Genomic DNA, 23723 nt, shown 5'->3' with positions numbered 1-23723 from the left:
ATAGCTGACAGGAAGCAAGGGCAGCAGCCAGGGAACAGCTTTCGAGGCAAGTGCAACGAGTGAGGGGGTGCAGTGGTGGTGATGAGAGGCTAAACTCTAGATTTACCTTGAAGGTGGAAGGAAGAGGACTTGATGATGGGTGAGATGAAGGGTGGGGGACAGAAACATGTCAGAGATGACTCCAAGGATCTTGGTCTGAGCAGCTGAGTGAAGGGAAAGACTATTTAAGATGGCGGGATAATGATACCTAATCCTCGGGAGGCTGTTTCAGGGATAAAATGAGATAATGCAAATGCATGCAATTCCAGAACCTGAAAGCATCATATGGATACAAAAGACGAAAAATTAGAAAGTCATTGAAGAGCTGCTCGTTCTCAAATGTCCCCAATACTCATATCTTAAAGCCAAAGACCAGTGTTGATTTTCTTGCTGACAATTTCCCACTCAATAAAGAAAGCTATTCAAATGGCCCAGTGGCTCATTCCAGGAACCACACAGTCCACACAAAAAAAGAGTTAATCATAATAATTCTAATGTTTCCTTTAAAATTTTAACAAACACTGAAGTAGATATAATTCATTGGGTTGGCCAAAAAGTTTATTCAGTTTTAAGTAAAAATTAAAAACCTATTTTTCATTTTCACCAAGAACTTCATTGAATAATGTATTCACTAATCAGACTTCTTCACCAACCCAATATAATCTCAGCTGTAATTTTTAAAAATTCCTTTCTTTTATTCTCTAAGTGAAGTGAAGTGAAGCAAAGTCGCTCAGTCGTGTCCGACTCTTTGCGACCCCATGGACTGTAGCCCACCAGGCTCCTCCATCCATGGGATTCTCCAGGCAAGAATACTGGAGTGGATTGCCATTTCTTTCTCCAGGGGATCTTCCCGACCCAGGGATCGAACCCAGGTCTCCTGCATTGCAGGCAGATACTTTAACCTCTGAGCCACCAGGGAAGCCTCCTCATTCTCTAAGCTGTGACACTATTCTGATATTTTTATCCTCCTTCCCCATATAATAGGGTTTCATAAACTATTTTAAGTTCAAATGCAAAAAAAATATATAGTTGAGAACATTTTTATTTTCCTTGCATCATCCCTTGAGCAGCTAAGGTCATTCTGATTTTAGGGCACAGTGGGTCAGACCAGGTTTTAAGGCAACCACCATTCACTTTTCAGAGCATCTCTATGCCCTCCTGGCATACTTCCTGGCAGGGGTAGTTTTTAAATGGCAGCTTAGTAAACTGAAATAGCTGTGGAGCCCATCAGAAGTGAGTTACAGACTTCTGTCATCCATAAACTCAAGATGGCCTAAAACATGTTAATAATAATTCTACAAATGAATCAAGAGAAAGAAATTACTTAACCCAGATTGGTTAGAGAAATGAAGAGTGTGTGAGAAACAGGAATCTGTCTGAAGAGGAAAGGGGCATGTGTGTCAAGTGCCTGCAGTGGGGATTAAAGAACAGAGTGTTTCTAAAATTCCTGGTTCAGAGCTTCAGAGGGGCCTAGAAAGTAGGGTGAGCTACTGATCTTTTTAAGGAAGTTTTTTTTGAAGCATGTTTAAGGACAAATATATTCATTCATATTCTCTTTTTTGACTGCTTTATCCTCTGCACTTTGCCCTTATCCCCTCCATATTGCTCACTCACGTTCTTGTTCCTTTAGCAAATATTTACCAAGTATTTATGACACAATGTCTGCTTCAGACCCATAATCTGTTTCTGGGTGCCACAGGAACCCAACAGAATTCTCAAATCCTTTGTCTTAAAAGTAGGATGTTTATATTGAACAAGAAGAGATTTTAGGGAGAAATCCCATTTACCATTTTGGGAATAAGTGCCAGGAATATGATAAGGAGGAAAAGCTGACCTCAGAAACATGTCACAAACATTTTTATGAGTTGCTAATGTAACTGAAGCGAAGCTGGATGCCCTTCATGATGGATGGCTGAAAAAGGGCAGAGCATATAGCAGAGCCCTGGCCCACTCCCCTACAGCCTTTACACGGCCACGGGCAGAAGAGCTTTGCCAAAATCCCACCTCACCCTCTAGGAATAGTCTGGCCACCAGACGATGCCATGGAAATTGGTCAAATCTAAGCCAGAGCCCAGGTTCAGTACCTGGTCCTTAGTTTGTGAGGGCCCTTTGCTTCCTCTGGAGTTCCTCAGATCTGACCCCCTCCAATGCCCTGGCTGGTAAGTATCTATCTTTCCCTCAAATCCTGAGCCTTCTCTGTTCCCTAGAATCTGGGAGCACCAAGACCAGAATGCCGCTCTTTACTCGGATCACAGGCTGCCGTGATCTGCTCAGTTGCTGGGATGTGAACTGCCTATCCTGACCACGTGCCTCTGAACCTCTCATGGGCTTCTGTTTAAATCTGTCCTAATCAGTGGCCAGTCCCTGCTATATGGTTTATGAATTCGCCAAATATTTAGCACATAACCAAGCTTCAATTTTCATGTCGTTTTACCACTTGAAGCAGAATGATAGCTGGTTGGCTGTGGTATGTGCAGAATCCTTGGAAAACAACCCACTCCTTTTCATTGGTTAAGCATTCTCCTTATCAGAGTTAAATGGTCCAACTCCCTTCTAAGTGATCACATTTTCTGAGCTTGTGGGGTCCAAGCAATTTAGCTTTGGGTGACAGCGCTCCATATAAACCCACGTGTCAATAAACATTTCCTGTACAAACCACTGGTTTGATCTATAAAATAAAACTACATTTTATCTTTTTTTTTAATCCTACTTGAAATTACTTTATTGGTCATTCTTCTCAAATCTTAAGAAACTTAGGACAAATTTTCCACTTTGTGGTTAATTTAAATGCTACGCTAAACACTAAAACTGATTCAATGTGAACTGATTGTTTGAAGGTTGCCTAAGGCAACTGCTCACACATCCTGGATGTGGCTGTTAATGAAGGTGTAAGCGCCATGTGTCAGAGAGTCAAAAAGATCTAGATGCCTTTAAAAAGGTATGTGAAGCCAGTAAAACCTCATAAACCAGAATCACCCAGCCTGGGCCTGGGAAGGTTTTGAATTGTACTGGAAATTTTTTTTTAAAAGGAGAAAGAAACAACTATCCTGACAGTTTAGGAAAAATGCAAATACAATAATCATAAGGATTAAGGAAGTCTATAGTAAATATCATAGTCATGAATTTTAATAATCTCTCATATATTTCTTTATATTTTCTTCCATGTCATTCTCTAAAGATCAACTTTTTTTTTTTTTAATAAAGAAATGAATGAAGAAATTACCCCTCAGAGAAGGAGCACTTACCCAGAATGCTTCATATTCTGAGGTTTGTCCATTCGGACAGCGAGTTTGATTTTGAGGTCTTGATCGGGGCAGTTTTTGGAGACTGTCATTTTGTGCCACTCTGACTGTTTGGGGCTGTTCGGGGTGGGATGGAGAATAACCTGCAGGGATAAAAGACAACCACCTTAGCCAGAAAATAGGGACACGATGTGGATATGTTTTCACAGATGAGAAACTTTACTGCTGAGAATCGAGGGTCTTTATCCATGCCCTATGGCCAGCAGGAAGGCAGTTAAGGCCTAAACATCAGACTCAAATCCAAGGATTCACCTACCAACCACGGCTGACTGGTGCCATGCAGCCGGGCCTAAGAACAGAAGCGGCATTATTGGTTTTCTTCTCTCGCTCCCTGGCTAATTCTGAAAGGGCAGGGATCACAATTTCTGTGATCATGCTTTTGAGTAAAGCAACACAGAACTAAGAATGTACTCCATACATTACTCTCCTCAAAGAAGATGGCTGCATAAAAGGAAGAAATACACTTCTATAGTAGAGAGAACATTTATTGCTTTTCCCATTCTTCAGGATTTCTTCTGCTATCTCGAGAGGAGAAACCCCTTTAGGATTGCAGGGGAAGAAGGGAGGGACATGATTTGATGGGACAGGCTTAGAGTCCCACATTTCAACCTGGATGTGACATCACACAGCACCCAACTCTGTCCCGGCCCAAAGGGAAGCACACACAGCTTGAAGGATAGGCTCTGAGGAAAGGCCTGTCACCAGGGTGCTGCAGAGATGACAAAGTGACTTGGGTCTTCCATCCCAGCTCTGATTGTCACAGATGCTGTAAGTGAAGCCAGAAGGGGACCCAATTTCCTGTAAATCCACTTTTTCATGATGCACCAAAAGAGTTCTCACTAAGGAGCTAGCTGGGGTCTTGGGAATACGCATTCAAGAGGAGTGAAGTATTTGGAAAAACCCCTAAACAAAGGGAATGTGAACCAAATATAGGCATGACAAAAGCTGGGCCCCTGCTTCTGGGATGGTAGAGTGCCCTGGTTTAGTGCATGCTGTTTGGTCTGTTTTCAAAGCCTCTCTTTTCTCCAGGCGCAGCAAAGGCAGCCACTTGCAGTCTGCAAGAGGACGAGGGAGAGGCAGTCAGAGTCTCAGGGCTGGACACTCGGCCTTCCAGAGGCTGTCATGCAGGCTTGGCCTGCACTTGGAGGGTTGGAGCACACAGCTTCCTGTGGGACGGAGGAGCAAGAGCTTGGAGCGGAATAGGAGATGGCAGGAATATAAAATCAGCCCACTTTGACATGTCTTGCCTGCTGATTTTTGACCCCTTCTGATTCTAGGCCTGACCCTTTTTTTATCCACTCAGTTCTGTCTTTCTGATGTAACAGAATTTGTACATTCTTGATAACTCCAACATTTGAGTCCTTTTAAGGTCTAATGACCTGATTAAAATACAAGAAGGCCTGATTTTTCAAAACTGAGGCTGCCAACATTTTTGGATCATTACAGACTTCAGTAAAAAAATTTTAAGCAAGTAGCCAAAAACCTGTAAATAGATTATTAGTAATATAAAAATTAATATAAATATATATAAAATATATATCCATGTATATTTTATATGCTGTATCTTTATATTAATATTGCATTACATATATTTTAAAACATGCACAAACAGAAGTTTTTAAAAGATGAGTTAAAGATTTAAAAAAACTTCTATTTTTATTTTTTACTTTATTAATTTTTTTGACATTGCCATCCTTGCAGGATCTCAGTTCCCTGACTGGGTATTGAACCTGTGCCCCTGCAATGGAAGCACAGACTCCTAGGGAAGTACCCTCAAACTCTAGTTTTAAACATCTTGCTAATGCTGGTGGCTCTGTACTATTATTAGCTATATGTTAAGGTACCAGGTACAGGTAATGCAGGGCTCACTGTTAGTGATAGCAGATGTGAATCTGTGGTTCAAGAGGACTTAATGGATAATTTCATCCTGTTTTGATGGACATCCACACTGGCATCGTTTTTATCTCATGACATGGATGGCAGAACTCTTCATTAGCAGGACTGATGTCACCTCCACCTTTTTCACATTTTTTTTGCCAGACTTGCAATACCAGTATCATGTTTAAATCATAGCTCTTCTGTAGTAATCTTTTTGGTCATTTGCTCATTTTGTGAGGGCTGATTTAGCTGAAATTTCTATCACAAAATGTTATCAGTTCACTTACCTGGCACTAGTGAACTGTGGCATGCCTTGGGCCACTGGAAGGAAACAAGTCAGTCACAGTGCCACTGGGTTGTAGAGATCTCTCCTTATCTCTCAAGATAAAGCCTGTCCCTCTAGGACACCTCCATCAGGTTCCACATCCTGAGACCCCAGACTGTGGAGGCAGAGAGCAGGCCCTGCTGATCTTGGTGAAACTGACCTTATCAGCTGTGCTCATTTGGCCCAAGAGGTGATGAGTTGGGAGAAGGGGTGATGTGTTGGGAAACAGGAACGGGAGGAGCTGATAAGGGAAACACCACGAGGGCCAGAACAGCAGCAGGTAAGGCCCAGGGCCTCCTTCTGCTTCTGCTTACTTGGCAAAATTGAAACGGGCACTGGGTACCCAGAGCTCATTAACAGGCCATCCGCCATATGGATCCTGGGCACATTTCCCATTGGCAATATGCTGTCCATTCGCTGACACAAATGGCCACAGATCATCACTGTCCACTCCACAAAGGCTTCTTCCCCCATTTGATCACTCCCTGGGGAGACCTCGTCTCTAGGGTGGATGGAAAGATGAGGTCACTGCAAGCCTCCTCCATCTTCATCCCACCCTGCCATGTGCCCGACAGACTGCCAAATCTTTTGTAAGTGTCAGCCCCGCTGAATTATTAGGGTCCTTCTGGGGGCACACGAGCACACAAGAGTCCTGAGTAGTCCAGACACCTCATCTAGACATTCCAGGCTGCTAATCAAGCACTTTGTCATCTCAGCCGCGGTCCATGTGTGCTGTGCTTTGATGTGGTAATGCTGATGTGGGAACACGTGCCATCCTGAGCAGTAAGCTGCATGCCGGCCAGCCCCCAGCTTCCCTACATTACCTGGGCATCCAGACAGATCCTTCTGGTGGATGGCTTCACCCTGAGTCTTTACCTGGCTTTATTCACCTGGCTGATCCCCTCCAACACTTAGCCTGTAAGTCTCTCCTGATCTCTGCATTCTCCTGGGTCAGTGTTTTTGCTCCTCAGACTAGAATATATCCCCTTGCTATGTGTTCCCTAGGTATCTTTCTCTAGCAGAGCACTCACGACACTACACTGTAAGTTCTGGTGTTTTGTCTCCACCCCTTACATTTTCTGAGGTTACGGATTGTTTCCTGTCATTCCTGTTTGCTCTGTGCGTGGCACAAATGACCAGACATGGCAGGCCTGCAATCCTATTTGATGAATGTGTTTGACAGTACTGCAGTGTTGGCAAGAGTGTGGGGAACAGACATTCCCTCATGCCTTTTGAGAATTATAAATTGGGGTACACTCTTTGGGGCCTCCCAGTTGGTATAAATGGTAAAGAATCTGCCTGCCAATGTAGCAGACCAAGGGACACAGGCTGGATACCTGGGTTGGGAAAATCCCCTGGAGTAGGAAGTCACAATCCACTCCAGTGTTCCTGCTTGGAAAATTCCATGGACAGAGAAGTCTGGTGGGCTATAGTTAGTGGGGCAACAAAGAGTCGGGCACAACTGAGCGACTGAGCACATACACTCTTTAGGGGACAATTTGGTAGTATCTGTCAAATTTCAATTTTCATTCAGCAAGGTAGTTTTTTGAAATTTACCTACAAACATGCAAAGAAATAAACTTAAGTAATTCACAGAGGCATTGTTTATACAGCCAGAGAGTGGAGACAATCTAAATAAATACCTGTACATAGTGTATGTGGCTATGAAAACAAGAGGGAAGTCAGTATGCAGTGATACAGACTAATCTCCAAATATCCTGGTATTTCAAGCAAAGTGCAGAGCAATATATATCCAACTATGCTCTTTTTCTCTCTTTTTTTTAAAGAGAGATATATTCAAATATGTTTGTACATACTATGTTTGTACCTCCTAAGAATATCCGGGCAAGAATACACACCAAAAACAAGGTTTTCCTCTGGTAAAAGAAACCAGAGGAAGGGTGGGTGGACTCATTTATTTTCATTATATATCCATTTAGATTATTATTTTTTTTAGTATATGAATGAGCTACTTTTTAGTTAGCAAGACTAATAAAAATGAAACATAAAAACACAAATAGAACCAACAAAATACTATTACATGAAGGAACATAGCACCAGAATCTGTGAACGTGGCTGTGTCCTGCTAAACTTGGGAAGAATCTACGCATAGAAACACTTATTCAAGGGGTCCAAGGAATCTCCCCCAAACTCCCCTCCCATCCTGGTGGAGGGGAGTCTGGAGGAGAACGCCTCCATGTGTATGTATGGCTGGGTCACTCTGCTGTGCACCTGAACCCATCACAACCCTGTTAACTGGCTGGCTGCCTGCTCAGTTACTAAGTCATGACTGACTCTTTGCGACCCCATGGACTGTATGTGTGTAGCCCACCACGCTCCTCTGTCCATGGGATTTCCCAGGCAAGAATACTAGAGTGGGTTGCTATTTCCTTCTCCAGAGGATTTTCCTGACTTAAGGACTGAACATGTATCTCCTGCATTGGTAGGTGGATACTCTATCACTGAGTCACCTAGGGAGCACCATTAATTGGCTATTTGTTGTCGTTCAGTTGCTAAGTTGTGTTTGACTCTGCAGCCTCATGGACTGCACAGCTTCACTCTGCAGCATTACCAGGCTCCTCTGTTCTCCACTATCTCCCAGAGTTTGCTCAAATTCATGTCCACTGAGTGGGTGATGCTATCTAACCATCTCATCCTCGGCTGCCCCTTGTTAAAAAGGCCACTTCTGTTACCCAGCTGCTGCCTGTGGAGGTGCTGCTGGCAAAGGATGCCCACCGCGCCAGCACTAGGGCCAGGCAGGCCAGCTCCACTGCAAGGTGGAAAGTTTCTTTGGCAGGAGGGAAGGGTAAACTGCTATCTGGCAGAATCTGTAATGAGACTGGAGGAGAGTATAATTTGTTAAGAGATTAATGGCTGTGAGGGGCTGTGGCAAACTCATGGTCTTCACCCCAACAGCAGAGGAGTTTTTGCATAAGAACAAAATGGTGTAGTAAAAACAGCCCTAGAGATGAGGTGACATCATTCCTGGCAAGTCACTTACCTCCTCTGGGCCCAAGAACAGAGGAGGGTAGTAACAGTGCCTTCTCCCTAGGGTTCAGATGAGAGTCAGTGAGGGGCTGCGGCCTGGCCAGCGGTAAACGTGCAGCTGGGTTTGGTCCCGAATGAGTGGGCGGCTGGGTGTGTGCACACGGGCGCGCACTAGAGGATCCTGCCTTCCACAGCAGTCAGTTTTCTCATCTATAAAGTAAAAGGCTTTGACTAGACCAGTGGGTTTTAACTTTTCTGAGCCGAAACAGTTTTAGGAAGCTGGCGAACACTTGGATTAGCAAGCATTACTACGTCCCCCGCCCCAACATCTGTAAACAACTTCAAGGGGCTCCTGAGGCCCATGGAATGGGCTCAGGTTGATGCCTCCTGAACTTGAGTCTGCTAACACTAATATCCTAGGTCTCTGAGACACTCATGATTCCTGATTCGAGTCTTCATGGAAAAAGAAAGGCTTGAAGAAAAAGAAAAGACAGGCTCCTTCCCCCACTCTATGTGTCTCTTTCCCTAGGGATGGAAATGAGTATTTGTCATTTCACAAAGAAAACAGGTAAACCTCTTCTTACTTTAATCCTCCTTCTTTTTTGTGTGTGTGGTGGGGAGAGGTCTTTTTGCTATTAGTCTTGTTTACTTTTTGCCTTATTTCCATCTGTGGTCTCAGTTCAGTTCAGTTCAGTTGCTCAGTCGTGTCCGACTCTTTGCGATCCCATGAATCGCAGCACGCCAGGCCTCCCTGTCCATCACCATCTCCCAGAGTTCACGCAGACTCATGTCCATCGAGTCCGTGATGCCATCCAGCCATCTCATCCTTGGTCATCCCCTTCTCCTCCTGCCCCCAATCCCTCCCAGCAACAGAGTCTTTTCCAATGAGTCAACTCTTTGCATCAGGTGGCCAAAGTACTGGAGTTTCAGCTTTAGCATCATTCCTTCCAAAGAAATCCCAGGGTTGATTTCCTTCAGAATGGACTGGTTGGATCTCCTTGCAGTCCAAGGGACTCTCAAGAGTCTTCTCCAACACCACAGTTCAAAAGCATCAATTCTTCGGCGCTCAGCCTTCTTCACAGTCCAACTCTCACATCCATACATGACCACAGGAAAAACCATAGCCTTGACTAGGTGGACCTTAGACGGCAAAGTAATGTCTCTGCTTTTGAATATGCTATCTAGGTTGGTCATAACTTTTCTTCCAAGGAGTAAGCGTCTTTTAATTTCATGGCTGCAGTCACCATCTCCAGTGATTTTGGAGCCCCCCAAAATAAAGTCTGACACTGTTTCCACTGTTTCCCCATCTATTTCCCATGAAGTCATGGGACCAGATGCCATGATCTTTGTTTTCTGGATGTTGAGCTTTAGGTCAATTTTTTCGCTCTCCTCTTTCACTTTCATCAAGAGGCTTTTTAGTTCCTCTTCACTTTCTGCCATAAGGGTGGTGTCATCTGCATATCTGAGGTTGTTGATATTTCTGCCGGCAATCTTGATTCCAGCTTGTGTTTCTTCCAGTCCAGCATTTCTCATGATGTACTCTGCATAGAAGTTAAATAAGCAGGGTGACAATATACAGCCTTGACGTACTCCTTTTCCTATTTGGAACCGGTCTGTTGTTCCATGTCCAGTTCTAACTGTTGCTTCCTGACCTGCATACAGATTTCTCAAGAGGCAGGTGAGGTGGTCCGGTATTCTCATCTCTTTCAGAATTTTCCACAGTTTATTGTGATCCATACAGTCAAAGGCTTTGGCATAGTCAATAAAGCAGAAATAGATGTTTTTCTGGAACTATGATTCTATATAGTTCTATAGATGAAAACCAGTTAAAGGAAATGAAAAAACAAAGGTACGAAAAAGAAAGTCTGGTTAATGTGCTCTTCCTGGTGTTCTTAGGCACATGTACCATATGCACGCCTTGAGGTATTCTGTCCCTATCCTATAGAGATGATGTGTCAGAGGCTCGGAGAGGTGAAATGTCTTGGTTTGTGTCACACAGCTTTCAGAAGGGATTATGCATTCAACTAGTGCAAATGAAATGTACTAAGAGTCTATGTGCTGGGCTCTGGGGATAGGTATAGGGTGGTGAACAAAACAAGGTCCAGTTTCATGCTCATGGTCTCTCTCTTGCAATGGGAAGAGGGACGGGGGAAGGGGCAAAAAGGGGGTAGGGGATTGAGAGGTACAAACTACTATATATAAAATAAATAAGACACAAGGCTATACTGTACAATAGAAGGAATATATCCAGTATTTTATAATGATTGTTAATTTGAGTACGATCTATGAAAACACTGAATCACCACGCTGTACACCCGAAACACAATACTGTAATCCGACTACACTCTAATTTTCTAAAAAAGGACAAAATTGCTTTCTGTCTCCTTTGGAATTTTTACAGTTCAGTGGGGGAGACAGAAACTCAAATCTCTGTAAATTCTCTCAGTGATAAATTCTGGAGGCTATGAACAGGGAAGGAACTGAGCGGGTAAAGGAAGGAGGATGGGGAGTCCACAAAGGGCTCTCTGAGGAGGCAGTGGCATTTATTAGAGAAGCAAGCAACCTCTGGGAGGGTTGGGTGGTGGGAAGAGGGTCCCAGGGAGAGAGAAAGCCTTCTGAAATGAGATAGAATTTGGTGTACTTGAGGGACTAAAATCTGGCCAGTGATGCCGGTGCATCTGGATGAGGGGCGGGGTGACAGAAAGTGAGGCGGCTGGGCGGTGGGGAGAGGCCAGGTCACATGCATCTCTGCGTGTTGCGCTGCAGCTCTGGTTTCACTATGGAGTCATGGAAGCACTGTAGGCCAGCAAGGAACAAAGCCACCTGGAGCTCTGAAAATACTGACTGCTTGGTGCAGAGTCAGTCAGTAGCGGAGGTGAAAGAAGAAATTAGTCATAAAAGAAATGATTCAATAAGAATTATTATCTCAGTCGTACTCACAGGGATTGGTAGCACCCCTTGAGATGTTTTAGACACGTGGGGGACATTTTTTGGTTGACAAAACAGTTGGTGCTGGCCTCTGCTGGCACTGAATGGGCGGGGCTCGGGGCACCAATCATCCAGCCACAAGTGGGCTGTTCCTCTATAATGATGAATCGTCCTGCATTCCGCCTGACTGTTGAATATGCCCATCAGATAGGAACGAAGGTAGAAAACACTGCGGATAATCAACTGAGTCTAGATCCTAAATCTTTTCCTACATGTATTCTCTAAGTGTGTTTAGCACTTTTGCAGGGAGCACTTACCCGTCCCAGCTCCTTGTCCTCCAAGGCCAGGACTCCCGTGCTCTCTGTGAACAGCTTCACCTTCACAGCGGGCAGTGCATGGGTTGTAGAGAAGTCACCCTGGGTGCCCCAGCTGTGGACAGAATCAGAGGTCATCACGGAGCCCTCCACTGTGACAATGCTCAACTTAGCCCTGCCTTCTTCTTGGGTTGGGTGAACACAGGGTTAACCCGAGGCATCATCACTGGCTGTCACATCCCTCTTCCCTCCCTTCCCAAGCTGCCAGAATGACAAAAAGTGTTAATTAACTTGTTAGACAAATGCAAGACAGATGCTCAGAAAGTTGCCAGGGGTCTTCACAGAGCACTAGATTGAATCACTTGGAATTAGCATGAAATCAAGTTGGTGAGAACTTTGTCCCATGCACTTGCTTTCCCCACAAACTACTCCAGGGTAACTGCTAACATCTCCTTGTAGCCTATGAATCAATCCCTAGTTCTTGGAAACTGCTGCTCTAGATTTTGAGACGGCACTTCCTCTGGCCGGAGCTAACATATGACTTTACAATGAGAACTCACTAGTAGTGGGGAGGGAGTGAGTCCTATTTCCACTGACATTCACAGATATGTTGACTAGAGCAATGGCTGGAACTCAGGCCTGCTAAAGAGGAATGAAGGTGGAAGGATGTGATGAGGGAAACCCCCTTCCCCACTCACCAATCTCTGGGAACCACAGTGGATGTCCCGAGAGGGGAACCCCTGGCTTGCCTGGCATCTACCAGTCTGGGTTGACATGAGCCCCTGATGTGCCCCTGACGTGTGACCTTTTCATTCATTCTCATGATTCTCACAGATCTACTTCCATCCACTCTGCACCTGAAACGGTGTGATCTTCCTAAAGGGCTGAGTGGATTACAGCGAGCTGCTGCCCTAAACCCTTCCATGGAACCTGCTCCACTGCACTGGGGGCCATCCGGACCCCTGGTATGGTCTCCCAGTCATCCACCAGAGGGTCACGGGCTCTTCCTCACGCCTCCTCCGGGCTGTTGCCTGCACGGCTCCCTCTGCTGGCAGTGCTTCTCTCACCTGGCTAACTCTTCAGGGCTCAGCTTAAATAACTTTCCCAGAGAATATGCCCCTTGAACTCCCAGTCTTGATTTGGTTCCAGTGTTAAACTCTCTTGAGCGTACTGTTTAATTTTCTATCCTAAGAATCACAGATTTGTAATGACTGATTTACTGTGGTGATTATTTAGTAACTGGATCCTCTCGTATTCTGTAAGCTCCGTAAATGCATGACTGTGTATTTTGTTTATCTTGCATTACCACAGTACTTAGCACACAAGAGAAACTTAACAAATATTTGTTGAATAAATAAATTAGGCAAATATGTATTCTTTTACAGAATTAGGAAATAGGAATAGATATACTTTTGTACAGAAACGTTTCTCAGTTTGCCTATGTAATGGTTGATTTCCATATTATAGATTAACTCACTGAACATTATTTTTAATGACTGTAATATTATGGATGCATCATAATTTATTTAACCATTCCTCTGTTACTGAGATCGGGTTGGACATTACTTTTTAACTTCATTTCTGTGTATTTCTTTGGGAATCAGGGAGTTAGATGGGAGATCATTTCTTCATTCACTCATCAACAAAGATGGTAGTGCTCCTACAATGTTGTGGGAACTGTGCTCATCAATGATGACTTTCATGGCTTGGAAGTGATCATCCATTTCCAAACTGCTTTCCACACAGGTGGTGACTGTCCTCCTACCATACGGGAAGGAAAGTGCAAATCACAAGGCTTTCTGCTTCCTCTGGATGTCCCTATTCTTTTTTTCTTCTGGCCAATTTTGTCATTCTTGTTTTCAGGGGCATTTCTGTGGTAAATAGCAGGCTTGACTATGTTACTCTATGTTTGCTGGCTGTTTGTATTTCTTCATTTGTAAATGATGGAACCCTTCTAATCTCATGGTTGTACACAATAGGCTAAATCTCACTAACTTAACTCAAAAACATGAGGTACCTAGAGAGCTGGCAAGATAGCACGAAATGGAGAGAAGGGGACGTCCAGCTCCGTGGGGATCCAAGTGTTTGAGAACCACTGAGGAAATACCGCAGTCACAGAGAGAAAGGCAGAGGACATGAAGACAGGACAAGCAGCAACAGGTTTCAAATGCAACAGCAAAATGTTAGATGTATAGATGGAAGCACCTCATTTTGGTCATTAGCTACTGCAGCTATTCCCAAGCTCCTAAGATGGGGAGCCTCTGTCCTAGCAAAGGCAACATGACAAGGAGTAAGGTTTTGAACCCAACATTCTTCATTCAAATTCTGTTAAGTCACTAACAATTGTAGGACTTGGGCGAGTCAATGTCCCTGAGCTTCAGTTTTCTTAGTGATAAAATAACACAATTTCAGAGACTAGTTACAAACAGTAAATGGCAGCAGGCTTGGGACAGGGTAAGAGCCCCTCAAACTTTAACTACCTTCCTTCCCCAAATAAGGATACATAGATGTATTCTAGAAACCATGACACTCACTGATCTTTTGCGTTATTCATCCAACACATATATATTAAGCTCTTATTAAGTATCTGACCCTTTGCTGAACAAACAAGAGGGACTTTACCCTTCCTACTACACAAGGTAAAACGTTCATACTGTGCCTGTTTCAAAGATGAGAAAACTAAGAACTTCAAGATCTTGTCCATTTTATTCCAGTGAACTGTGATCAGTTTGGGCTGGAACCCAAATCTCTTAATTCCCATTTATAGCTCTTGCTATTAATGTTATATTCAACAACAAGAACTATTAACAATTTTGCAGTGATCATTACTATTTATGATTAACTGTGCTATGAATTTCTTTGGGCATTTATCATGCTTAGTCAAGGAAATAAGGAAGATTCCTGCTGGAAACCAAGAGTGCTCTAAAATGAGGTACTCTATCATGGTCACAGACAGGCCTTGATCCCAGGTCCCTGGACATTCCTCACACTGGATCCCTGGGACACTGACCTGGACACTGGTGTGTAAGGGTTTTTCTGGCCTGTTCAGTGGGCACGACCCAGTCTGCCTGGACCCCTGGTGCCACCCAAGGCTGCTCAGCTCATGAGGCATTCAACATGACTCAGACCGTGGGGCATGGCAAGGTCTCTGAGACCTCATCAGCTGGATGGAGTTCAAGCTACTGCAGTCTGTCCTGACAACTCTGTCCCTTTGACCAGTGATTTCCTTTCCCTTCCACCAGGCTTGCAGCTGTACCCCTGGCTTTCTACCATGACCCCTGGCTCACCTCAAGTTGCTTGGTTGCTACCGACTCCCAGCTTAGCCCCAGATTTCAAAATGGCAACTCGGCCCAGCAGACCAGGAAAAAAGAGAAAGCCCTCAGTGTAATCAGGACTAGCTACGTTATTTCCAGGGTCTGGCGCAAAATGAAAATGTGGGCTTTTTGTTCAAAAGGCAGGAAAAAGTGCTAAAGACACTAAAACACAGTGTTTTCCTTTCTCTGAGTATTTCCTCTGTTCAAACGCATGTGCGTTATTCCATAAGACCCCACTTAACTGACTCAAGGTCAAAGATAAAAGAATTGAGAATTTCAAGACAGAAATAAAGAGCATGGACGATACCAAATGTCTGCGTGTGGGGCCTGTGCAGCCACAGGGATCACAAGCTCATGAATCAGGCTCTGAGCCCAAGGCCACCCAGTCTGTTTAGTGTGGTCAGAGAACGGGTGATGGCGGTGGTCGGGGAGAAGGTCGTCACAGTCACAAGACTCTGTGAAAACTACTGCCAGCTCCTTTTGGCAATGCTTCCTACTAGGAGGTGCCCCAGGGAGATTTACTTATCAGCACTTTCCCTGCTCCTCTCCCCTCTGGAAAAAATGTCACGGAAATGTTCATTGTCTTTTTCCAACTATGGTAACGACCTGACTATAACAAAAACAGCTAATATTTCTTGAGAGCTTCCTATGTGCTGGTCACACATTCCTATGGTCATACGTGTATTTTTCTTTTTAAGCGCCCTTGGCCATTCTGTGAAATGCTTATAATGATCTCCCCGCTAGTGACAGATGAGGAAACTGAGGCTCAGAGGGGACAGTAATGTGTCCAAGGTCACAGCGAGCAAATGCATTCTGGCTCCACCACCAAACTTTTAGCCATGCCGCCAAGCTGCCTTCCTCCCAAATGCCACCAACTTACTTCTTGGTGTCGGGATCCTATTAACATCAACTACCTCTGTAACTCAAAGGCAGAGTTTTGTTACAGAAAGGATGAGACCACTCTGAATTCATTTCACATGCTCAATATGCTTCGCAGACTGCTACATAACCTGCAGACAAATCAGTCCGCGGCGGAACTGGGTCTTCTTGGTGGAGCCAAACATTGATAAATGAATCTGTTTCTCATGGTTGCCTTCTTCTCTGCTCATTTCTTTTCCTTTGTTGAGAACTGACTGTGGCTATTAAGATGAATACCTTTTCTCAGAGTTTCACAGGACTGAAATAAAGTTCCACTTTGATTGGAAAAGACCAGGAGTTGATAGGATTTATGACAAGCAGCAGTTGGAAAGGTTAACTAAGCTCTCCTTGAACACAGGATACATAAAGTCAAGTGGGTGAGGTGGCCTTCTTCTGAGATCGTATCGCACCTGCTACTGTACTCACACTGTACAACCAGCTCACAAAAGCACTAAAAACAGTCACCAATTGAGTGCTTATTTTGCCAGGTTCTGGGCTGAGCATTTTTCATGGATAATCCCATTTAATCCTTCTGACAGTTCTGTAAGGCATATCCTGTGATTATCACCACTTGATCAGTGGAGAAACTATGACTCGGAGAGGTTAAGTAACTCAGCCAGGGTTTCAGGCTATCCCAGAACTGGGCTTCAAACTCACAGTTTCTGATCCTAAAACCCATGCATCAAACCATAGAGCCTGACTACTTTTCCATGACTCACTAAGCTGTGTTAGAACTGACAATAATCTGTGTGTCTAGCTCCCTCTCTAGATGAGTATCTTGGGGCGAGGAGCATGACTTTTAAAAAAAATATATCTACTGTACCAAACACAAGGCCCAACACACAACAAACATTTGTTTAATGACTAGGAAGATATGACAAATTCAGAAGAGTCATGTCACCAGACTCAGGGGATTTTTGAAAAGATCAGACACAAGAGATACCCAAGGGTGTGACTGCCTCCTTTAAGCCAAGTTCAGTTCAGTTTAGTTCAGTCGCTCAGTCGTGTCCGACTCTTTGCGACCCCATGAATCACAGCACGCCAGGCCTCCATGTCCATCACCATCTCCTGGAGTTCACTCAGACTCGCGTCCATCAAGTCCGTGATGCCATCCAGCCATCTCATCCTGGGTCGTCCCCTTCTCCTCCTGCCCCCAATCCCTCCCACCATCAGAGTCTTTTCCAATGAGTCAACTCTTCGCATGAGGTGGCCAAAGTACTGGAGCTTCAGCTTGAGCATCATTCCTTCCAAAGAAATCCCAGGGTTGATTTCCTTCAGAATGGACTGGTTGGATCTCCTTGCAGTCCAAGGGACCCTCAAGAGTCTTCTCCAACACCACAGTTCAAAAGCATCAATTCTTCGGCGCTCAGCCTTCTTCACAGTCCAACTCTCACATCCATACATGACCACAGGAAAAACCATAGCCTTGACTAGATGGACCTTAGTCGGCAAAGTAATGTCTCTGCTTTTCAATATACTATCATAACTTTTCTTCCAAGGAGTAAGCGTCTTTTAATTTCATGGCTGCAGTCACCATCTCCAGTGATTTTGGAGCCCCCAAAATAAAGTCTGACTCTGTTTCTACTGTTCCCCCATCTATTTCCCATGAAGTGATGGGACCAGATGCCATGATCTTTGTTTTCTGAATGTTGAGCTTTAAGCCAACTTTTTCACTCTCCTCTTTCATTTTCATCAAGAGGCTTTTTAGCTCCTCTTCACTTTCTGCCATAAGGGTGGTGTCATCTGCATATCTGAGGTTATTGATATTTCTCCTGGCAATCTTGATTCCAGCTTGTGTTTCTTCCAGTCCAGCATTTCTCATGATGTACTCTGCATAGAAGTTAAATAAGCAGGGTGACAATATACAGCCTTGACGTACTCCTTTTCCTATTTGGAACCAGTCTGTTGTTCCATGTCCAGTTCTAACTTGCTTCCTGACCTGCATACAGATTTCTCAAGAGGCAGGTGAGGTGGTCTGGTATTCCCATCTCTCTCAGAATTTTCCACAGTTTATTGTGATCCACACAGTCAAAGGCTTTGGCATAGTCAATAAAGCAGAAATAGATGTTTTTCTGGAACTCTCTTGCTTTTTCCATGATCCAGCGGATGTTGGCAATTTGATCTCTAGTTCCTCTGCCTTTTCTAAAACCAGCTTGAACATCAGAGAGTTCACGGTTCACGTATTGCTGAAGCCTGGCTTGGAGAATTTTGAGCATTACTTCACTAGCATGTGAGATAAGTGCAATTGTGCGGTAGTGTGAGCCTTCTTTGACATTGCCTTTCTTTGGAATTGGAATGAAAACTGACCTTTTCCAGTCCTGTGGCCACTGCTGAGTTTTCCAAATTTGCTGGCATATTGAGTGCAGCACTTTCACAGCATCATCTTTCAGGATTTGAAACAGCTCAACTGGAATGCCATCACCTTCACTAGCTTTGTTCGTAGTGATGCTTTCTAAGGCCCACTTGACTTCACATTCCAAGATGTCTGGCTGTAGACTATTGATCACATCATCATGATTATCTGGATCGTGAAGATCTTTTTTTACAGTTCTTCCATGTATTCTTGCCACCTCTTCTTAATATCTTCTGCTTCTGTTAGGTCCAGACCATTTCTGTCCTTTATCGAGCCCATCCTTGCATGAAATGTTCCCTTGGTATCTCTGATCTCTAGTCTTTCCCATTCTGTTGTTTTCCTCTATTTCTTTGCATTGATTGCTGAAGAAGGCTTTCTTTTCTCTTCTTGCTATTCTTTGGAACTCTGCATTCAGATGTTTATATCTTTCCTTTTCTGCTTTGCTTTTCGCCTCTCTTCTTTTCACAGCTATTTGTAAGGCCTCCCCAGACAGCCATTTTTCTTTTTTGCATTTCTTTTCCATGGGGATGGTCCTGATCCCTGTCTCCTGTACAATGTCACGAACCTCATTCCATAGTTCATCAGGCATTCTATCTATCAGATCTAGACCCTTAAATCTATTTCTCACTTCCACTGTATAATCATAAGGGATTTGATTTAGGTCATACCTGAATGGTGTAGCGGTTTTCCCTACTTTCTTCAATTTAAGTCTGATACCCAGTTGTGGATGTGACTGGTGATAGAAGCAAGATCCGATGCTGTAAAGAGCAATATTGCATATGAACCTGGAATGTCAGGTCCATGAATCAAGGCAAATTGGAAGTGGTCAAACAAGAGATGGCAAAGGTGAATGTCGACATTCTAGGAATCAGCGAACTAAAATGGACTGGAATGGGTGAATTTAACTCAGATCACCATTACATCTACTACTGCAGGCAGGAATCCCTCAGAAGAAATGGAGTAGCCATCATGGTCAACAAAAGAGTCTGAAATGCAGTACTTGGATGCAATCTCAAAAACGACAGAATGATCTCTGTTCGTCTCCAAGGCAAACCATTCAATATCACAGTTATCCAAGTCAATGCCCCAACCAATAACGCTGAAGAAACTGAAGTTGAACAGTTTTATGAAGACCTACAAGATCTTTTAGAACACCCAAAAAAGATGTCCTTTTCATGATAGAGGACTGGAATGCAAAAGTAGGAAGTCAAGAAACACCTGGAGTAACAGGCAAATTTGGTCTTGGAATGCGGAATGAAGCAGGGCAAAGACTAATAGAGTTTTGCCAAGAAAATGCACTGGTCATAGCAAACACCCTCTTCCAACAACACAAGAGAAGACTCTACACATGGACATCACCAGATGGTCAACACCGAAATCAGACTGATTATATTCTTTGCAGCCAAAGACGGAGAAGCTCTATACAGTCAACAAAAACACAACCTGGAGCTGACTGTGGTTCAGATCATGAACTCCTTATTGCCTTTAAGCCAAAGAGAGGGCTTTATCTCCTTGAGGATTAGCTGTGTTGTTAGAGCACCAACACTCTGAAGTGTAACACAGTGTCTGGGAACATGAAGAGGGGACCCAAAAGACATAGCAGCAAGGACAGCACTCTGATGAGCAAGGAGCAGGTCTTTGAAGGTCAAGAGTGGTTAGCTCACGACGCCAAGGCCTGGAAGCAATGTGGGTGCCAACAGTATAATGTTGGAAAGTGTCACCGAGTTCCAAATGAACTACTGTCATTACTTGTGGTCTTTTCAACCAGAAGCAACACAAGCACAGACTGCGCAAATGCAATCACCCACAGTGGCGCCTCCAAATATGAAGGAACGTGTACTGAGACATGTACGTTCACTCCAAATCAAACACCTCTTGCAAGAGGGTGGGGAACAAAGAGAGGAACAGCTGAATAAACTATATGTGCCTTGGTGCTGGATGAAGCTCTGACTTCCATTGCCTAGGACGCAGACCTATACTTTGCCCTCCTGTATTTAGAGAACACTTGCTGACTGTCTACCACGTGCAAGTCACTTTGCTAGGTGCTGCTGTGGATCCAGAGATGAGTGAGGTGTCAGTGCTGACCGTACAGATGTTATACTCTACTTAGGGTGATGTCACGTCCAGAAATAACAGTTGTTGTATGTGAGTTGGAGCCTCGACTTTCACATCTGTAACTGGGGATAAGAACAGTACTGATCCTAGAGGGTGGATGGAAGGATAAGTAGGAGATAAGCTATTTGCATATACCGTGTTCAGCTCAATACTCAGCACATGGAAAGCACCAAAAAAAGTAAGCCTTCCATGTTAGGATTACAGACCACGGGTTGGTAAACTAAAGTCTATGGGCCAAGTCTGGCTAACTACCTGCTTATATATGGCTGATGGACTAAAAGTGGTTTTTACATTTTCAAGTGGCTAAAAATCTAAAGAAGAGTTATATTTTGGGACACATGAAAATTAGATGAAATTCAAATTTCAATGCCTTACAATAAAGTTTTATTAGGACACAGCTACACTCATCCATTTACAAATAGCCTTCTGCACTTCAAAAGCAGAGGTGAGTAGTCACGACAGAGACCTTATGGTCAACAAACTTCAATTATTTACTTTCTGGTTCTGTACTGAAAATGTTTGCTGACCCCTCCTACACACACAGTTCAATCACCAGCTCAGCCTAATGGAAATGTTTCTACCTTCATTAGCAGATTAGGAATATGCTCTCCAGAGCACATCCACAAAGATAAACAGTAAACACGCACTTACAAGGAGCGCTCGCCGCATGGTGCTTTAACATGCTGCTCGAAATCCTTCCCAGAGCTCTTGCTAGGGCTCTTGGTGTACAGGAAACCTGGGGATTGGGTATCACTGTGTTTCAGACACGTGGTGCCCAAATGCTGTTTTCAGATGCACTTGAGGCTGGCTGAGTCATTCAGCCACACTACATCACTATTCATATCAAATAATAAACAAGAGTAGCAGATAATTCATATTTGAGGAAGGATGGAGATGACTTTTAAAGTCACAGCACGTTATTTTTCCGAACCTGTTCCACAGCATTACTGCTTTGAAAATGAACGCTTTGATCTGGGATGGGGTAGAATAGGGGAGAGGGATGTGCTTGGATGGAGGAAGGGAGGAATCTACGGGCAAAGCCACCTTCTACTATGTGCTCAGAGAGCATCTGCTCCGTCGCAGTCCCATCTCTGTTTACTATTTAAAGCCTCTTATTTGCGGAAGCCTCCCCAGACCATATGTTATCAACAAATGTTGCTAATCAAATACACACAGTAATTTTCATTAGAATTTCCCCCACCTCCCTCATGAACAAAAAACAACATTTGCCACAAAGGGAATATACCTCCCAAAATGACAGTAAACATCCACTGCAAACCTCTGACAACAGAATGATATTTATGAATGCGTATGTGAGTAAGCCAAGAACACATCCATGTTAGGCAAATAAGGACCCTTGGAGAATAGGATTTTGTGCAGTTTGGTGTTGGGGGGGGGGGATGATGTCATTAGTTGCCATGGCAATGCTCAGCATAAGGCCATCATTCATGCCACGGAGACTAGATTTGCATTTATTCAAGGTATAGGGCTCACGCAAGCTGGGTGTTAGATTGGTGTGGTTCGTAAAATTAACTGTGGGCTTTAACAAGAGAGAAGTGTCATTTCAGGGAATGAAAGTCCCTTGGTCTTGTTGCTAAGAGGGATAAATTTATTAATTGCCTGGAGACAACTACATTAAAATCTTTTGGCCTGCCTTTCAAGGCAGACGGCATGCTATTCTACATCGAGCGAATCAATTGTACCACCATGATGTGTTTCATGCAAACTAATTGATAGGATGTGACTCGGGGCCTTTAATGGACTAAAGCTAAACTCCCTCTTGCCTACACAACTGAGGTGTCTGCTTTGTAGAAATTGGGTTGTCCAGGAGGCAGAGGGATGGAGGCTCCAATCTGCCTACCTGACATTTCCACCAGAACAGTTCCTCTCCAGGAATCAGAAATGCAATGTGTCCAAACTTCAGCTGTAACGTTCTCCCCTCAAATCTGTCTCACTAAGGCGTCCCCAACGTAGTCAAAGAACTGCCAGTCACTCAGAAAAGAAAGGTTAGAAGTGTCAGAAAGAGGGTGGATGAGTGGACAGTTAGAACTTTACCAAGAAGCAATTAATTACTTGTACTTCTTTATTTGGTTTCTTGTCTGTCTCCTCCTGCAAGAATGTAAACTCCCCCAAGGGCAGGGTTCGTGCCTGTGTATCCATGATATCTAAGGATGGCTGTATCCCTAACACCAAGCACAGTGCCTGGCACGTGGTACATGTTCAATAAGCATTTCCTTAAGAAATGGATTCAATGAATTGTGACTTTATTCATATTCATATGCACATTTGGAGATGAGATTCAAGTTGAAAGAGACATTTAACAATGTTGGGTTCACCTGGACTTACATTCTTTGGCAAAGTGAAAGAGGAAGTACAGGAAAATTCTTTACCAAAAACTTTATAAGAGTGGGGACCAAGCCCATCCCTGGGCAGTCCAGTGTTTAGCTCTGCCCACTGAAGAAGGAACCCTGGATAAATGCCTGGTGAATGAAGGCCAGAGGAGATAGAGTACAAAGATCTGCCTATCAATCCTAGTTTTCTCATTAGCTATGTGACCTTGGACATACCATTGGACAATTTACTTATCTCTATAATAAGGGCAGGGAGACTAATATTTTTTCATCCTAAAGATAAGAGCCTGGCTATATGATTTAGAGCATTTCCTTCTGATTCCTTAGAGTTTTCATCTCTCTGCTTATATTATCCTTTTGTTCTTGTATGTTATCTACTTTTTTTTTCTTGTGCTATTAGAGACCTTAGTATATTAATTGTAGTTGATTTAAATCTCCAGTCTAATAATTTCAACATCTTTACCATATCTGAGCTTCATTCTGATACTCGCTTTGTCTTTTCGAACTATGTTTTGCATCGTATCATTTATGTTGAAAGTGACGTACTGGGTAAATGGAACCCCGTGTGGCTCCAGGAACAACTTCTTTTCCCAGTCTTTGCTCCAGTAGGCTATGATTCTCTCTCTCTGTCTCTCTAAATTTGGGTGCAGTGGTTTTCCCTGTGACTTAAATTCCTTGATGGATCTAAGGAGAGTTGCTGATTTTCTGTTTGTTCAGCCTTTTTATTATTTTGACAACAAAACCCATGCCTTCCAAGCTCTTTACATTCCAGATCAGAAACCAGAAATCCACTAGATCCTGGCTCTGTCAAGATCCTATCCAGCTGTGAGAATCGAGGCTGCATTCCTTATTGGAGGCTGACTCATAAGAAAATATATAAGTGGTCAAAAAGAGAATC

At 43.7% G+C, this 23723-nt stretch overlaps 1 protein-coding gene across 2 annotated transcripts in view; it reads right to left on the bottom strand.

Annotated features, from left to right (window-relative positions):
- The window catches only part of CADPS (calcium dependent secretion activator), a 477637-nt gene that overhangs the window by 176224 nt on the left and 277690 nt on the right, over nucleotides 1–23723 (bottom strand). For both annotated transcript variants that reach the window (XM_069560455.1, XM_069560454.1), the window contains exons 7-8: nucleotides 11778–11889; nucleotides 3285–3424 (exon numbers count right to left, since the gene is read on the bottom strand). In XM_069560455.1, the coding sequence (XP_069416556.1) occupies nucleotides 3285–3424; nucleotides 11778–11889 (252 nt within the window). The remainder of the gene's footprint in view (nucleotides 1–3284; nucleotides 3425–11777; nucleotides 11890–23723) is intronic.

This window comes from Ovis canadensis, chromosome 19 (genome assembly GCF_042477335.2).
Source record: "Ovis canadensis isolate MfBH-ARS-UI-01 breed Bighorn chromosome 19, ARS-UI_OviCan_v2, whole genome shotgun sequence".
Classification (NCBI taxonomy): domain Eukaryota; kingdom Metazoa; phylum Chordata; class Mammalia; order Artiodactyla; family Bovidae; genus Ovis; species Ovis canadensis.
The sequence above is the reverse complement of the archived record's forward strand: the minus strand, read 5'-3'. Positions and strand labels throughout refer to the sequence as shown.